Source organism: Dasypus novemcinctus, unplaced genomic scaffold, assembly GCF_030445035.2.
Source record: "Dasypus novemcinctus isolate mDasNov1 unplaced genomic scaffold, mDasNov1.1.hap2 scaffold_157, whole genome shotgun sequence".
In the NCBI taxonomy this organism is placed as follows: domain Eukaryota; kingdom Metazoa; phylum Chordata; class Mammalia; order Cingulata; family Dasypodidae; genus Dasypus; species Dasypus novemcinctus.
Genome location: NW_026688157.1, coordinates 619,025 through 637,132, shown reverse-complemented (window position 1 = coordinate 637,132; position 18,108 = coordinate 619,025). Strand labels below are relative to the sequence as shown.

Sequence of the window (18,108 nt, the reverse complement as noted above, 5' to 3'; positions counted from 1 at the left end):
CAGTCCCGCAAGCTCGAGCTAGCTGGTCCGTCTGACACCGAAAGAGTCGCGCCGAGCAGGCGCCGCCGGGCAGCCCCGCAGTCGGGGTCCTCGCCAAGAAAGCCCGTCGCCATGGAGACACGACGCGCTCCCGCAGCCGTTAGGCCGCGAGAAGCCGCAGAGGACAGTTGGGAAGCTGCGGATCGCGGCTTCCGACATCCAACGGCACTGGCTAAGAGGTCGTCAGGGGCGCGCGATGCCTCAGCCCGGCAGCAGCCGTCCCGCCATCAGCCCCCGGCAGCAGCCCGCCGGACTGTATCCAACTCCCAAGGCGCACGTCGCCTAAAGATGGCGCGGGGCGGAGCCACAGACTGGCCGAGCCCGTCGGGGACATCCGCTTCCGGGGCCGCAGCCTTCGCACTCCCGGGTACGGTAGGCCAGCCAGACTGCACGCAGGCCCAGACTGCGGCCCCGACTCTCTCTGAAACGCAACCGCCCTCGCTCCCCAGTCCGCTTCTTGACCTGTGCCACCCGTCCCCGCGGCCAGTCATGCTGGAGCATCTGGGCTCTCTGCCCACGCAAATGGTGAGAGCGCAGTACTGCGGGACCCTGGGATCCCCGCACGCCGCTCCCGAGCCTGGCAGCGTCGCAGTCCTTTTCGGAGCACCGACACGAGGCAGCGAGTTTCCCGACCCTCCACCCTCTTCCCCGATTGTGTCCCCTGGGTCCGCTAATGTCTTCCCATGCGAGGATTCCCTGCCCATCCTTCGTTAGGATCTTTCAGTTCCCCCGACAAACTCGGTTCCTTGCCCACAAACTCGGGGGAGTCCCCAATGTTGGGGTTGCCTCTGCCAAAGTTATAAGACCAGAGCAGGAATTGTATTTCCTCGATGGTGGACCAATTCTTGCTTTACTCATTCACCTCTAGGATTACAAGGGCCAGAAGCTAGCTGAACAGATGTTTCAGGGAATTATTCTGTTTTCCGCAGTAAGTATTGGTTTTGCATTGTCTTTTTTAAAATTAAATATATTAATATATACTTATTTAATATATTCTGTTTATCTCTAGATAGTTGGATTTATCTACGGGTACGTGGCCGAACAGTTCGGATGGACTGTCTATATAGTTATGGCCGGATTTGCTTTTTCATGTTTGGTAAGAAATGTGTGTCTTTTGGTGTTAGAGGCAACTAAAGCTTTCTAAACTGAGTTGGTTTGGTTAGAGCTATTAATGAGAATGAGCTCCAACTTTTCCCTCATTCTTTCCCATCAGTACTTTCCCTTGCTATCGCTGGAAAATTAGAATGACTAAAATAGTGTCAGATAGTGTGCACGGCCTAGAAAAATACAGTTTATTTCCTTGGACGACTGTTCCAAAAGTACCCTGTCTTAAGGTCAAAGCGATTAGGAATTTTTCATGGTCCCCTTGCTGTTCTTTTAACCCTTAAAGCCATATGTGTAAACAGTAAGTTTCGTTTCTATCATTTTACAGTATCTTGCATGGGCCATGACAAGAGTTTTCATAGTAATAAGTTTTTTTGTGGTGGTGGTGGTGTTTTTTACCTTTAGCATAGGAGTTATCTGGGAGCCAGAATACATAAATGCTCATTTAAACTTTCAATGGCTGTCATTGATGCATTTCTCTCTGGTCTGGCCCAGCTGACACTTCCTCCATGGCCCATCTATCGCCGACATCCCCTCAAGTGGTTACCCGTTCAAGACTCAGGAACAGAAGACAAGAAACCAGGAGATAGAAAACTTAAGAGGCATGCTAAAAATAATTGACGGGGCTTTTCATGGTTCAGCTTTACTACAGTACCTGCTTTTGTTTCTTGTGAGATGAGTTAAATTGCTTTCATACCCCAAATATGAACTAAAAACCACCTAGGCTCGTACAGCACAGCTATCTTTATATTTCATTTCTAACCCAGTTGGGTTTTGATTTATAAATATTTTAGACCTCTTCATAAGTTTGCTCATAATTGGAGAACAGAAAACAAGTTTGCAAAGTTTCAAGTTTACATAAATATTAAGAATGCCTCAAATGATAGTACAATTTAACTATCAAAGTTTTATAAGTCATCATGAGTAATAAAACTTTTAAATTAAAACTCAGCATAAAGACTATGTCTAAAGGGGTTTTTTTTGTGGTGGTTGTTCTGCAAGCAAGATTGTTAGTAAAAACCAAAGTTAAAAGCTCACTGCCTGGTCAGTGAATATTGTTTCTATTGCGATGTAACTTACAAATGTATGTCTTAAAACAGCAAGCACCTATGAAAAAAATCAATGCAAATTTGTGGTAACATAATACTGTGATACCACTGAAATAAGCCTGTTAAGCAGTAAACATTTAAGCCATGGTTTGTTTGCAGTAGACCAAAGAGAAAACCCATAAAGCTGTACGTTCCTTTTAAATTGTCCAGAGGGCTGAAGAAAAATGTGCTAAAGGGCTTATCTTGTATGAGGAGTGAGGGAAGAAGAGTTACAGGTATATACTTCTGAATACCACCATATAGGACTTCCAAACTAGAGTTTAATTTAAAAAAAAAAAAGAATTTTCCCAGCAAAAGTCAGGAAAAGTTTTTTTGTTTTGTTTTGTAAAGATAAGAAAAATTAAGACATAAATAAGACCAAGCATATCATTCAGTTACCTGAAGTTCTCAAAATGACACACAAAAGTTGAAAACAGGAGCAAGGATTAATACTAGGCAGATACGAGGAGAAAGGAGGGATGATAGTAAAAAAGTTAGATACTTAAAATCCAAAAGCAGTAAATGGTGGCAAAAAGGAACATTGCATGTAGTTTGCATGTAGCCAAAATGTAGTTCTTATGAATCATTTTGCATTGAATAGGATTTGAAATTTATAATGCAAAGACTGTTACATAGACAAGTACTTGGCACAGCTATGCTCTCTGTAGATAAACATTCTACCTTCCAGAATTTGACAGATCAAGTGGACAGAGGATAGATCAGAAAACTGCTCCACTTGTGTTTCCTGTGCCTGGAAAATCTTCACTCAGGAATATATGACTTGCTCCCTCCTTTCATTCATGTCTCTACCCACATGTCACCAAAGAGGGGACTTCTGACTACCCTGTCCTAATAAACCAGTATGCCCCAGCACTCTCAGTCCATTTAGCCCACTTTATTTTTCATTACAGCATTTAAAATACTTCACAGTAAAGATTTATTGTTCCTGCTAGAACATAAGCTCTATGGGAATAGGAACTTTCTTTTGCTTACTATTTGCCGGTACCTATAAGAGTACATATGTATTCAATAAATATTATTTTAATAAATGATACAGCTACACTGATCATTATGGTGCTACTAGTTATATCTATTTAAGTTAATTAAATTGAATAAAATTAATTCGGCACCTCAAACTAGCCATATTTCAAGTGCTTAATAGCCACACATGGTAAATGGCTATTATATTGAATAGTACAGATATATAACATTTCTGTCAATACAAAATTATATTGATCAGGTTGGATATAGAAAATATTAATAGTATTTAATATGTAAGTGATTTTGTGCACAACAGAGAATTCACCTTTACTGAATGCCCATATGGCCCTTCCTATAATGGATCACATACTAAGCAAAAGGAAAACCAAAAAATTATAAGTAAAGGTTGTACATTGTAGCGAAGGTGGAAGCCAAAAGCAAGAAGATACAATTTCCTTGGCTTCCTAAATTCAGGGAAATTAAGAAACACTTTTAACAGAAAATCAAAACTAGAATTATTGACTATTTAGAAATTAATGGCAAAAAGAATATATCATAGTCTCCAAAGTGTAGCCAAAGCTATATTTGGAGGAAAACTCATTATTAAACAAAAAAGATAAAATATGAATTAAGCACTAAAGAGGGAGAAAAAAGTGGGATGAAAATATTTGAATATTAACAAAATACATGGCATGAGAATAAGAACATGGGGATTTTTAAAAAATAAAATGATGAGTATAACTTCATACCATTAACTTAGAAAATTTAAATAAAACTGATGGTATTCCAAAAAGATGTGGATTTTCCAAACATGCAATTTGTGGGTGGAAGGAAGACCAACAGTCTTGTCAAAGTGCCTCTAACTGGGCACTGGGACAAAATGATTTTACAAGATGAGTTCTAGCAAACCCTTCAAAGTTAAAATAAGTCCTGGGAACCAAAGTATGAGTACTGTTCAGCATTATATCCCTCAGCACCTTGCATAACAACTGGGAAGTAAATTCTAAATAAGAATTTGTTAAATTGGGAAACAGTCTCTTAAGTGGTGCTGGGAAAATTAAATTTCCATACACAAAAGAATGAAGTTGGATCCTTATCTCACATCATATCAGAAACTCATAATGACTCAAGGACCTAAATATAAGAGCTAAAACAATAAAACTAGAAAAAATATATAAAGGCAAATCTTCATGACCTGGGACAATGAATTTTCAGATGACACCAAAAGAGCAAGAAAAGAAATGATAAATTGGATTTCATCAAAATGAAAAACATTTGTGCATCAATGAACACTAATAAAACGTGAAAGCCAACCTACAAAATGGGAGAAAAGAGTTGCAAATCATATATCTGATAATGGTTTAATATCCAGAATATATAAAGGGACTCCCACATCAATAAAAAGACAAACAACTTAATTTTAAAATGGGCTAAGGACTTCAGTAGGCATTTCTCCAAAGATTAAATGGCCAGTAAGTTCATGAAAAGATGCTCAACATCATTAGTTTATTAGGGAAGGGCAAATCAAAACCACAATGAGATACCACTTCATACACACAAGGATGGCTATTATAAAAAAACAACAACAAATGCTGGCAAAGATGGAAAAACTGGATCCTTATGCGTTGCTGGTGAGAACGTAAAATGGTGTAGTCACTGCAGAAAATAGTTTGGAGGGTCCTGAAAAAGTTAAACTGTTGGTCAGAAGAGACATCTAAAGAGATGTCAACCCACTTCAATACAGGTATTGGGTTGCCAGCAAAAGCACAATCACACAGGTGCTGATAGAAAGATGTTTTACTCACACACAGAAGAGACAGCAATGTCAGCTTCATCAGCAAGCGTCTGTTCCCCATAACCAATGGGTCTCAGGTCTCAATCCAGGCCGAATGAGGTGGCCAAACACAGGGAGCAGTAGGTCTGCACAGCACCCCTCTCATGTTCATGTGCTGCTACAGTGGAGGAACCCTGCTCCCTACCCACCAGCGACAGATACACAACTGGGGTTTAAGCTGGATGCCATAAAACATGCCCACCAGAGCCAGGTTGTCCCCAGTGAATGTTTACATATGCTTAGGACATCACAGTAAGGAATCTGCCAGCAGTCCCCTTATCTACTAGGGGTTTGTGTTTTATCCTGCCAGGCTGACATACCTGGTCTTGAGCACAGGATATATTTGTGGGTCCCAGGGAAAGGTAGCAAGCCATGCTAGGACTGCCCTCCACCACAAAAAGAATTATAACTTGACCCAGCAATTCCACTCCTAGGTATATACATAATAGAACTGAAATTTGGATGCCAGTATTCATAGCATTAGTCACAATAGCCGAAATGTAAAGACAATCCAAGTGTCCTTCAGCATATGAATGGATAAACAAAATGTGGTACTACGTACATAAAATGGAATATTATTCAGCTATAAAGAGGAATAAAATTCTAATCCATGCTACAATATGGATGAACTTTGAAAACATTATGCTAAGCAAAATAAGCCAAACACAAAAGGCCATGTATTGTTTGATTCAACTTATGTGATCTAAAATAAGCAAATTTATAGACAAAGTAGATTAGAGGTTACTAGGGGACAGGTAGAGGGGAAGAGGAGGAGTTATTGCTTAATGCATATAGAGTTTCTGTTTGGGGTGATGAAAAAGATTTGGTAATGGATGGTGGTTATGGTAGCACAACATTATAAATATTATTGGTGGCAGTGAATTGTACACTTAAAAATGGTTGAAATGGCAAATTTTATGTTATACGTGTTCTCACAATAATTTGTTTTAATTGTTAAATTACTGGAAAGGGAAAATTTCATTAGAATATTGTGTATTTCAAAGAAGATGAGATACATTTCAAATGATAAAAACAGAGAATATATCTAGAGCAGTATTCATTTTCAGAGTCCCTTGAATACAGACGTGATCATTTATTAAGACTTATTTTATAAAAACTTTATTTCCTAGATGGGCAGTGCCCCTTATTAACAAAAAAAAAAATACATGGTATATAAATCATACATTTAAAATATGGGAAGACAATCGATACATTGACACACGTGCTAACAAACTTCAGGAGACAGATTAAAAATATCCAACATAACTAAGAAGGATTTGTACTGTACTTACAAATTGAGGAATTCCAAAAGGAATTAGTATTTAAGAAATGTTTTGCTGATGGAAAATAAACCTAATAAAATCAGTATGTAATAACATATTGATTTACAAAGCCAAAATATATGCCCTAAACGAGGTTCATACTGAATGAAAATGTTAAGCATCCATCAATGTGTAAAAAAGGAATTCAACTGTTAAAGTACAAAACACAAACTTATATTTTTCAAATCTACTCCTAGAATTGTGAATTGACTTTTTAAAAAATTTATTAACTACTACCTAATGTTACTAACAATAACAAGTGTTATAACTGAACATATTATGTTATTTGTGTCTGCTATTGTTTTTTATCACTACAGTATATTATAAAACTTAAAGTACAATATATTATGGCCCTGTTTTAAATCTAATTAGTACCTTAAAAAAAATAAAGTTCCTGATATAAAATTGGTGGTTTAAGGCTCAGTTAACAGTAACCAAACAAATGTCTTGTAAAAGATTTTTGCTCATAAAGAGAATATGATAGTCGAGGATTTTTTCTTTTTTTCCTTTTGTGAGCTTGATTCATATTAGTCTGTACTGTCCCATTTTTTTCCAGTAAGAAGACCCCAAGAGACATATAAGCATGCTGAATGGCCTCCAAATCCATTGCTGAGATTGTTTGTTTTTTTAAGCCAAAACTATAGAAATAGATTTTTTATTCTGGCAGCAGATTAGAAAAACTCTCAAAAATTCACATTTTCTTCAAAAAATTTCAATTGGCGAGCTTTCACACTGTAAGTTGTATACTTTTCACCCATGTGCTCCCGTAAACGTACCTATTTGGGAAACAGATAAAAAGAAATCAAAATATAGTCAAAAAATATTTATGCAGTTTTAGAAGAAGGGCTTTGTAGGCATGCTGCTGAAGGTGGAAACCATATGGGAAAATACTAACAAAAATTTTAAATTTCATTTATCAAAAATAAAAGGTCAAAAGAAACTAAAGAGCAAACAATGAACAATGAAATACTTGCCACATATAAGCCAATGGGATAATCACAGCATTAATCGTTCTTAGAATTGATAAAACTTTCAAGAACACCTTTACTGAATTACCCAATCAATAATTTAGTAGAGGGATTTAAAAATAAGAAAAAACAATAAACATTTCTAAAATTCAACCTGACTAGTAATAAAAACAATGCAGGGAAGCAGACTTGGCCCAATGGATAGGGCGTCCGCCTACCACATGGGAGGTCCACAGTTCAAACCCCGGTCCGGGCCCCCTTGACCCATGTGGAGCTGGCCCACGCATCAGGATGCATGCAAGAAGTGTCAGGCCATGTAGGGGAGTTCCCCGGGTAGGGGCGCCCCACACACAAGGAGTGCGCCCCATAAGGAGAGCCACCCAGTGTGAAAGAAAGTGCAGCCTGCCCAAGAATGGCACTGCACACACGGAGAGCTGACACAACAAGATGACGCAACAAAAAGAAACACAGTTTCCCGGTGCCGCTGATAAGGATAGAAGCAGTCACAGAAGAACACACAGCAAATGGACACAGAAAGCAGACAACGGGGGGGGGGGGGGGGGGGGGGGAGAAATAAATAAAAAATAAAAATCTTTAAAAAAACAACAAAAAAAACCAATGCGCTGTGACACCAAATTTATTTCTATTGAAAGTAATGCTTGAAATTAAAATAACACCTAATAATGTGTTAAGCACCGATTATTATATGCCTCCTGATACCATGCACTAAGAAGGACTCAATATCACTTCAGTGATATTCTTGCCAAAAACGTGTAATCTGAATTTATTCATGAGGAAACATCAGAGAAATCTGATGACTTCTTATTAGAAATAATTGAGGCCAGATGGCAATGAAATGACATATTCCAAGTGCTGAAAGAAAAGCACTGTCAACGAAGAATCCTAATCCAGAAAAACTATCTTTCAAAATTTATGGCAAGGTTCTATTCCTGGTGCCTCCTAAAAAAACAACAACGAAACAACGAGCAAAACAAGCGAAAAAACCAACTCAGGGAAGGTAATGTGGCTCAGTGGTTGAGTGCTGGCTTCCCACATGTGAGGTCCCGGGTCCAATCCCTGGCCCTCAGTACCTCAAAAAAAAAGGGGGGTAAGGGGGAAATTGGGGCAAAATAAGGACATGCTCACATAAACAAAAACTGAGAAAATCTGTGGATAGCACCTTACAAAAAAATACTAAGTTTTTCAGGCTTAAAACAATGGACCGTATACAATAATTCATACTCCTGTGAAAAACCAAAGAGCACTGGAAAAGGTAATTGTATAATTATGAAAGACATTATAAATACAATTTGTTCTCCTTCTATTCCTTAAATGATTTAAAAAACAATCGTATGAAACACTATGTAGGGGAGCGGATGTGGCTCAAGCAGTTGGGCGCCCACCACACACACAGAAGGTCCCAGGTTCAGTTCCTGGTGCCTCCTAAAGAAGATGAGTAGATGCCACAACCAGCAAGACGCTGCAGCCAGCAGGGAGCGGAAGTGGCTCAAGCAGCTGGACAGTAGCCTCCCACTTGGGAGGTCTGGGGTTGGTTCCCGGTGCCTACTAAAGAAGATGAGCAGACAACGAGGAGACAGATGAGGGAGCCTTCTTGGGGGTGGGGTAATAAAATATAAAAAATTTTTAAAAAACAATATGCATGTAATGTATTGTTTAGACTATAATATATAGAAACAATATATCTGCTAATAGCATAAAGGAGGTAGGTAGATGGGAGCAAACCTGTACTGGGCTAAGAAAAAGACTCCAGATCGTAACTCAAATCCAAAGGTACAAATAAAGAAATCTACCAGTGACAAATAAGAAAGTTAATATAAGAAAACCTACGAATACCTGTTTGCTCTACTTTCATCTCTCAACCTTGTTAAAAGACAAGGTTATATAATTATAATGTAACGGGGTTTGTAGCATTTATAAATGTAATATATATGTAATATCACAATAAGGAAGAAAAGGGAGTAACATTTCTATATCACTGGAATTAAGTTAGTACAAATCTGAAGCTGACTCAGTTAAGCTGTATATGGTAAGCCTTGGATAACTGCTGTAGCAGTTTGATATTGTTTATGAATTCCAAAAATAGATACTGGATTATGTTTGTAAACTGGTCTGTCCCCCTCTGAGCATAGGTTATGTTGGATTCATAGGTTTCACTTTTACTTGATTAAATAATGACTAAGGCTTTAATTGGGCCACATCAGTAGGGCACTGCATCTGGCCCCCTTGGTGGGTAGGGACTCACAGAGAAACTGCACTGCAGAGAAGGGATGTTGGAGTTTTGAGCTGGAGCCTGGGAGGTAAAGACACAGGAGCAGAGCAGCTGAGCCTAAAGAGAATGGAGCCCCAAGAAGAGGGAGAGAGAGAAAGCCATTCGCCTGGTAGTCTACAGCTGCCCTTGTGGAGAGAGCAGGGTGCTGAGCCCAAGAGAAATGAGCTCAGGGAAGAGAGGAACCCAGGAAGCCTGAACCCTTGGCAGACGTCGGCAGCCATCTTGCTCCAACATGTGGCAACTGACTTTGGTGAGGGAAGTAACTTATGCTTTATGGCCTAGTAACTGTAAACTTCTGCCCCAAATAAATACATTTTATAAAAGCCAACAAATTTTGGGTATTTTGCATCAGCACCCTTTTGGTTGACTAATAAAATTGCTAAGGAATAATGCAAATATACAGTGAAAAATTCACTAATGAAATTAAAATGCTACATTAGAAAATACTCAATGCAAAAGAAAGCAGTGAGACCAAATAGAGAAACAAAAAGGACATAAGACATACAAAACAATAAATAAAATGGCACTCATAAACCCAACTATAGTAAAGACATTAATATAAGTGGATTAAACAATCTAATCAACAGGCAGAGATTATCAGAGTGGATAAGAAAACAAGATCCTATATAAAACACTTGGAAACAGGTATATAGCTCAGTGGTTGAGTGTCTGCTTCCCATTTCCTATGTATGAGGTCCTGGGTTCAACCCCTGCTACCTCCTAAAATTTTTTTTTAAATTAAAGAATAAATATCCTATATAAAACAAGTCTATAAGAAATATAATTAAAATTCGAAGATACAAATAAAGTGAAAGTAAAAATATGGAAAAAATCTATCACACGAACAGTAACCACAAGATAGATGGAATGCCTATACTACAATCATACAAAATAGGCCTTAAAACCAAAAATGTTCCTGAGATAAAAAAAGGACACTTTGTAATGATAAACTGTTAATCCATCAGGAAGACAAAAAATTAAAAAACATTTGCTACAAAACATACAAAGCAAAAAACTTAAAGTGAAAAGACAAATAGACAATTAAAAATAGTTGGAAACTTAATACCCCACTTTTACTAAAAGAATGAATAGAGCAACCAGGCAAGAGATTAGGAAATAAAATAATTGAACAACACTATAAAGTAACAGAACGAACAGACTCTATAGAACATCCAACCAATACCAGCATTCTTCAAGTACACACAGAACATTCTCTATGGTAGACCATATGCTAGGCCATGAAACAAACCTCAGTAAATTTTAATGGACAGAAATAATATAAAGTGTATTCTCCAACCACTAAGAATGAAATTAGACATCAAGTATATTTAGAAAACTAACAATTACATGGAAATTGAACACGACACCCTAAATAACAATGGGCCAAAGAAGAAGTCAAAATAAAACTGAATAAACAGCATGCCAAAATTTATGGAATGCAGCTTAAGTGGTATTTACCTGGAAATTTATAGCTATAAATGCCTACATTAAAAAAGATCTAAAATCAAGAACTTAACCTTCCACCTGATGTGACACTGGAAAAAGAAGAGCAGACTAAATCAAAGAAAGCAGTAGGAAGAAAATTATAAAGATTAGAGCAGAAATTAATGGAACAGAACTGAAAAACATTAGAGAAAGCCAATGAAACAAAAATTGGACCTTTGAAAAGATAAACAAAATTGACAAACCATTAGCTAAGATGGCAAAGAATAAAAGAACAAAAACTTATATTACCAAAATCAGAAATGAAGAAAGGGGACACTACTACCAACATTACAGAAGTAAAAAGGATTATAAAAGAATACTTGAACAATTGTTTGGCAAAAAAAACTGGATATCGTAGATGAAATGGGCAAATTCCTATAAAGATTTCAAATACAGAAACTGACTCAAAAAGAAATAGAAAGTCTGAATACATGATGCATTCTAACAAACAAAGAAGAATTAATACTAATTTTCCACAAACTCTTCCAAAAATTTAGAAACTCTTCTCAACTGAGACCAGTACTACCCTGATAACAAAACCAGGCAAATACATTACAATAAAAGAAAACTACAAACCAATACCACAAATGAGCATGAACGTAAAAATCCTCAACAATCCACTAGCAAACCAAATCCAGCAACACTTAAAAAGGACTATATTCTATGACAAAGAGGGATTTATCTCAGAAATGTAAGGTTGGTTTAATATCCAAAAATCAATTAACATAATATACCATATCAATAGAAAAAAAATTAAAAACCACATGACCATCTCAATAGATATAAAGAAAGCAATCCACAAACCCCACACCCTTTCATGAGAAATATTCAATAAACTAGAAACAGAAGGGCAGTTCCTCAATCTGATAAAGTACATCTATAAAAAACTAATCTCACACTTCATGGTGAAAGATTTATGCTTTCCCCTTAAGATCTAAAAGTCCTCTTAAGGTTTCTATGGAAAAAAGGCATCAAGATTGAAAAGAAGGACATAAATTGTCTCCATTCATTGACGACATGACCATGCATATAGAAAATCCTAAGGAATCCACCAAAATACAATGGGAAATAATATACAAATAAGTTTAACAAGATTATAGGCTACAACATTAATAAACAAAAATCAATTGTATTCCTATACATTTGCAATGAACAATCCAAAAATGAAACTAAGAAAATCATTACAATAGCATCAAAAAGAATAAAATACATAGGAATAAGTTTAACAAAAGAAGTACAAAATCTATACTCTGAAAACTACAAAACAATCTTCAAAAAAATTAAAAAAGATATAAATAAATGGAAAACATTTCATATTCATAGATTGGAAACTTAACATTAAGATAGCAACATCCCAAACTGATCTACACATTCAATACAGTTGCTATCAGGATCCCAACTGGCTTCTTCTCTGAAGAAATTGATAAGCTGATTATAATATTCATATAGATTGCAAAGGACTCAGACAAAACAATCTTGAAAAAGACGTACAAAGTTGGAGACACACCCTTCCCAACTTCAAAACTTACTTCAAGGTGACAGTATTCAAGACAGTGTGGTACTGGCATAAGGATAGACAAATGGAAAAGAATCTGAAAATCCAGAAATAAATCAATGCATTTATGGTCAACTGATTTTCAATAAAGGGAAGGAACAGTCTTCAACAAATGGTGCTATGATAATTGGACAGCCACATGCAAAAGAATGATGTTGTACCTTTACCTTACACCATATTCAAAAATTAACTTGAAATGGGTAAACTCTAAGCGCTATATTATACCAAATATAAGAGCTAAAACTATACATTAGAAGAAAACATAGGCATAAAGCTCATATTTGGCAATGGATCTTGGACATAACACCAAAAGCACAAGCCTCAAAAGAAAAAAATAGATAAATGTGATTTCAAGAACATTAAAACCTTTTGTGTTTCAAAGGACACTATCAAGAAAGTTAAAAGACAACCCACAGAATGAGAGAAGAGTTGGAAATCATTATATCTGCCAAGGGACTTGTATTTAGAATAAAGAATGCTTTAAAACTCTATAATAGAAAAGACAACCCAATTTAAAAATGGGCAAAGGGCAGATGCAAAATGGGAGAGCAGGAAGTTTTACAGATTTCTTCCTCCACCAGAAAAATGAATGAGCTAGGAAAAGACACTGAAATTAATTAGGTGGTAACTCTGGAACCAGACTGAACATTTAGAACCAGCACAAGGATGCCAGACAAAGGAAGAGGCTTCCAACATTTCAGCACAAATCAGTGACCCGCCCCCATATCTTGCCTGGTTTTCTTTCTTTGTCTTTGTCTTTTTCCCTATGTGTGTGTTTCTTGGTCTGGCAAATACCTGAAGGACCGCACAGGCCTCGGTTTTGGCTCTATCAGCAGCGGCGGCAGCAGCTTCTGGCCTCACACCAGCATCTAATAGGACATAAAGAGCCAGTATGTCCTTTCTTCAGAAGGTTCTTATTTCTTTTCTCTTTTCGCTTCTCATTTCATTTCTTTCCTTCTCTTTTCTTTGTGTGTGTTTTTCAGTCTAGCATATCTCTGAGGAAGCAGCATGGACAACTGCCTCAGTTTCAGCCTCAACCACAGTAGCTTCAGACTTCCCACTGGCATTTACCAGGAGACTCGGAAAGACAGTGTATGTCTGTGTGTGTGAGTACAGTGTGTTTTGATTATCAGTTGTGGGTTTTTTCCCTCTCTTTTCTTTTTTTTCCCCCATTGGCCTGGTACACTGAGGAGTGGGAGAACTAGATTTCCAGAGTAACCAAAATATAATACTCAGGATATTCAGTTCTCAAAAAAAAAATTACAAAACATACAAGGAGACAGGAAAGTACAACCCAAGTGACAGGAAAAAAGAGAATTCAACAAAAACTCTCCCAGAGGAAATCCAGGCCCTGGAATTACTAATCAAAGGTCTCATAGTAATTCTTTTAAATAGGATCAATGAACTAAAGGAAAACATGGACAAAGAACCCTGGACAAAGCTACTTCTCACTGCTTTGCAAAGAAAACCAGGAAAACAATATATTAACAGAACAAGAATTTCCATAATGATAAGAGAAATTAGAAGGAAGACCCAAATAGAAATTCTGGAGCTGAAAAGTACAATAACTGAAAGGAAAAGTTCAATAGAGAGTTCAAAATCAGCTTAGAGCAGGCAGAATAAAGGATCAGTGAACTAAAGACAAGAATTTTTTAAAAAATACATATTTTTTATTAAAAAAAAATAGTGTGAGTTGGGGGAAAAATACACCAAGTATAAGATAAGGACTATAGTTGGTAGTAATATTTTGATGATGCTCTTGCATAGTTTGTAACAACTGTTTTACAACAATGCAAACTGTTGGTGGAGGGGTGATGTGTGAGACCCTGTGTGATGTTATGCATGTTTATTTTGTAAGTTCCAATCTTTACATTTATTGTTTTTATATGTTCATGTATGAATTGTATACTTTAATAAAAATATTTTTTAAAAATAATAATATATATTTTTTAAAATCTATCCCCACCCCTCTTCTTTGTGCTCTCTTATATGCGTCTTCTTTTTTTAGGAGGCACTGGGAAGCGAACCCAAGACTTCCCATGTGGGAGGGAGATGCCTAATGGCTTGAGACACCTCTGCTCCCACTTGTTGTGTCATTGTGTTTCCTCACTGTATCTCTTCATTGCGTCATCTTGTGGTGTCAGCTTGCTGTCTTGCTTGTCTTCTTTAGGAGGCACCAAGAACCAAACCCAGGGCCACCTATGTGGGAGGCAGGTACCCAACTGCTTGAGCCACATCCACTTCCTCAAATATAAGACATTTTAAATGATTCAGTCTGAGAAGAAAGAAAAAGGAATGGTTCGTTTTGGGGTTTTTCGGTCTGTTTGTTTTTTGATCTTGAAAAACCTGTGTACAGCATCAAGTATACCAATATACTCATTATAGGAATCCCAGAAGGAGTGAGAAAGGAGAAGAAAAAGTATTGAAGTAATGATTGCCAAAAACTTCCTAAATCTAATGAAAGATACAGATATACAAATTCAAGGAACTCAAAGAAATCTAAGCAAGATAAACTCAAAGAAATCCACACTGAGACACATTATCACTAAAACCCAAAGACAAATGGAGACAAGAGAATTTTTGTCAGCAACATCAAGAAAAGCAACCTGCCACATGCAGGGGTCTTTAATAAGATTAACATCCAATTTCTCACTAGAAAGCAAGGGCCAGAAGGCAATGGGATGACATATTTAATGTGTTGAAAGAAAAAAATAGCCAACCAATAATATAGCCAGCAAAACTGTACTTCAGAAATGAGGGAGAAATTAAAACATCTCTGGATACACAAAAACTGAGTTCTTTACCACTCGACCTGTTTTACAAGAAATACTATAAGGAGTCCTTCGTGTAGAAAGGAAAGGATATGTTGCAGTTTGATATGGTTATGAATTCCAAAAATAGATACTGGATTATGTTTGTAATCTGGTCTCTACCTGGGTGTGATTAAGTTATGATTAGGGCTTTGATTGGGCCACGTCATTAGGGCACAGATAAAAGGCATGGCAAAGGACAGAGTTGAGGGTTCTTAATGTTTGATGCTTAAGTCTTAAGCTGGAACCCTGGGGAGAGAGACAGAGCTGTTCGCCTAGATAGTCTACAGCTGACCTTGTGGAGAGAGGCAAAACCTAGAGAGCCTCGTAGTCTACAACTGACCTTATGGAGGAAACAGAGGAACTGAGCCCAGAGGAACCCAGAAAGCCTGAACCCTCACAGATGTCGGCAGCCATCTTGCTCCAGCATGTGAAAATAGACTTTGGTAAGGGAAGTAACTTATGCTCTATGGCCTGGTATCTGTAAGCTCCTACCCCAAATAAATACCCTTTATAAAAACCAACCAATTTCTGGTATTTTCCATCAGTACCCCTTTGGCTAATACAGGACATTAGACAATAACTCAAAGATGCAGGAACAAATAATGACACCCAGTATAGTTAACCAGATGGGTAACTATATAAGGCAGTGTTATGGCAGTCATTTGTCTTTTACTTCTGAGGTGTTGACATGAATGCCCATTCCCCCTCCTCTTCCTTCCTGTTGATTAGAACTGAGGGAAGGGATGGGCTAAACTTGCCAGCAGCCCGGTCCCTGAAGATAAAAGCAAGGATGTGGTGAGAATGTTTTGAGAATCGCATGCACAAGCATATATCTGTAGCATGTCTATAGCTCTTCTGGGCATCGTCACTCCCCCATGTTCCCCACTGTAATGCCTTTATAAACCCGTATCCCCCAAGGGGTGGCGTGGTACCTCCCAGCTGGCTGCCGTCAGGTCCGATTAGTATGAGACGCATGACTACTCCTGCTGGTCTCCCATGTGGTTTCTTTGGAATATTAAAAATTTGGTCAATCTCCCTGGGTTTAACCTCCTACAGTACAATTGGCATAGTTGGCAGGATGTTCCAGAGACTTCTCACGGTAGCAGCACTGTGAAGAACATGCCAGCTACAGGGAGTTATGTGTGGGAAATCCTGAATTCTGCAGAAGTAATCCTGTGCATTAGGGGGAAGTCAGCAGGGGTAATCCCAAATTCTGCAGGGGAATCCCGGGGTGGCCCCATTCCTCTCTGTGGTTTGAGCTGGCTGGGCTTGTGGATGACTGGGGTCCTGTTGGAGACTTGGGGGATGCCTGTATGCACCCATGGGACTTGATCAGGTGGAAAAGAAAACAGAAGAATTATATATGAAGAAAAGGGGCAACATGCTCTGGCTAGTTCATGGCCACTTTTCACTGCTTTGCAAGAGAGCACTGATAAACAGTTGGCAGCTGAAACAAAAGTGCAGCACCTTGAGGAAGGCTAAATCACAGATACAACAGCCCACACAAGCAGAAGTGCTAAAAAGGGTACTTGCCAGTGGAACCATGCTTGTAAGAAATATTCTGCTAAAGAGTTAACTGAGGTAAGGAAAACATTTCGGCAGCAACTCCACAAACCCCCTGCCACCTGGATGGTGTGACTGTGAGCTAGTGGGGGCTGAAAGAATTAATTTGGAGAAGTAGAAAAGCTTAGCAATATTAATGTTCTCTGTTTTGGTTCCATGCTAATTCTAATTAGGCCTGTGTGGAGAAATGGCTGGAGGTTAAAATGTTTCCATGATGCAAATGAGGGTATGGGTCTTAGAACATCAATTCCTTTCAAGACTGAACACTGTCCTGAACAACCCATAACTGTCTACAGAAAGAAACATTTGAGCCTTGCACACATGGGGAAAGATATAGGCATGATTACTCTGGCGAAATGTTACCAAAAGATTAAAAAAGTAACTATACTCCTATCCCTGAGATATTCAATAAATACGATGTGGAAGCTTGGGTCGAGGCTCTTAGTCCTTGACATTCAGAGTCCCCTGTTCCCATCTTTTCCTATTTCATGTGTCTCTTTCTAAGTTCTGTGATGCCTTTTATTTGAGCATTCCTTATGTAGGGCGGGTCTCCACAGGCCTGAATAGCCACATTGATAAAATTGGTGCATTGATAAAATAGCCACATTGATAAAAGTTCAGTAACTTTTGAACTGGACAATTATATGAAAGTAACAAGAAAAAAGAAAAAGAAAAATGCTAGCAACTTTGTAAGCCTGCAATTAAACCATGGCTTAGTCCTGATAGCTGCGAGCCTCCCCTGCCAATTTGCCTCCAGAACTGTTTCTAGTATTGCATGCTACTAGATATGTGAAATAAAGAAAAATTATGTTTGCATAAAAACACACTGAATCATTATTCTGACAAGTTTGTTTAGTGTTTTAAAGGTAACTGTATGGGGAAGTGGATGTGGCCTACCATGTAGGAGGACCAGGGCTCAATCCCTGGGGCCTCCTGGTGAAAAATAAGAGAAAGCATGCCTGCATGGCAAGCCAATGCCAGCATGGTAAGCCAAATGCCTGTGCAGCGAGCCGAGTGCCCGTGTGGGTGCCCATGTGACAAGCTGAGTGCTCACGTAGGTGCCTGC

General features: G+C 38.2%; 2 protein-coding genes across 5 annotated transcripts in view; one reads left to right on the top strand and one right to left on the bottom strand.

Moving 5' to 3' along the window:
* The first annotated feature begins 96 nt into the window (after positions 1–96).
* Positions 97–3,298, top strand: SPCS1 (signal peptidase complex subunit 1). Its single transcript, XM_004464432.5, has 4 exons — positions 97–564; positions 908–967; positions 1,049–1,135; positions 1,639–3,298. The coding sequence occupies exons 1-4, from the start codon at positions 112–114 to the stop codon at positions 1,762–1,764; spliced, it is 726 nt and encodes a 241-aa protein (XP_004464489.1). The 5' UTR covers positions 97–111; the 3' UTR covers positions 1,765–3,298.
* A 2,851-nt stretch (positions 3,299–6,149) lies between these two features.
* The window catches only part of NEK4 (NIMA related kinase 4), an 83,873-nt gene continuing 71,914 nt past the window's right edge, over positions 6,150–18,108 (bottom strand). For all 4 annotated transcript variants that reach the window (XM_012527525.3, XM_004464438.3, XM_058292605.1 and 1 more), the window contains one exon: positions 6,150–7,144. In XM_012527525.3, coding sequence (XP_012382979.1) covers positions 7,052–7,144 — 93 coding nt within the window. In that variant the 3' untranslated portion in view covers positions 6,150–7,051. The remainder of the gene's footprint in view (positions 7,145–18,108) is intronic.

What these genes read in the sequence shown, in the direction of transcription:
- SPCS1 (XM_004464432.5), top strand. Translation starts at nt 112, where the DNA reads ATGGAGACACGACGCGCTCCCGCAGCCGTTAGGCCGCGAGAAGCCGCA. An exon ending in GAATTATTCTGTTTTCCGCA is followed by an intron (nt 968 to 1,048) that starts GTAAGTATTGGT and finishes GTTTATCTCTAG; the next exon opens with ATAGTTGGATTTATCTACGG. An exon ending in GATTTGCTTTTTCATGTTTG is followed by an intron (nt 1,136 to 1,638) that starts GTAAGAAATGTG and finishes GGTCTGGCCCAG; the next exon opens with CTGACACTTCCTCCATGGCC.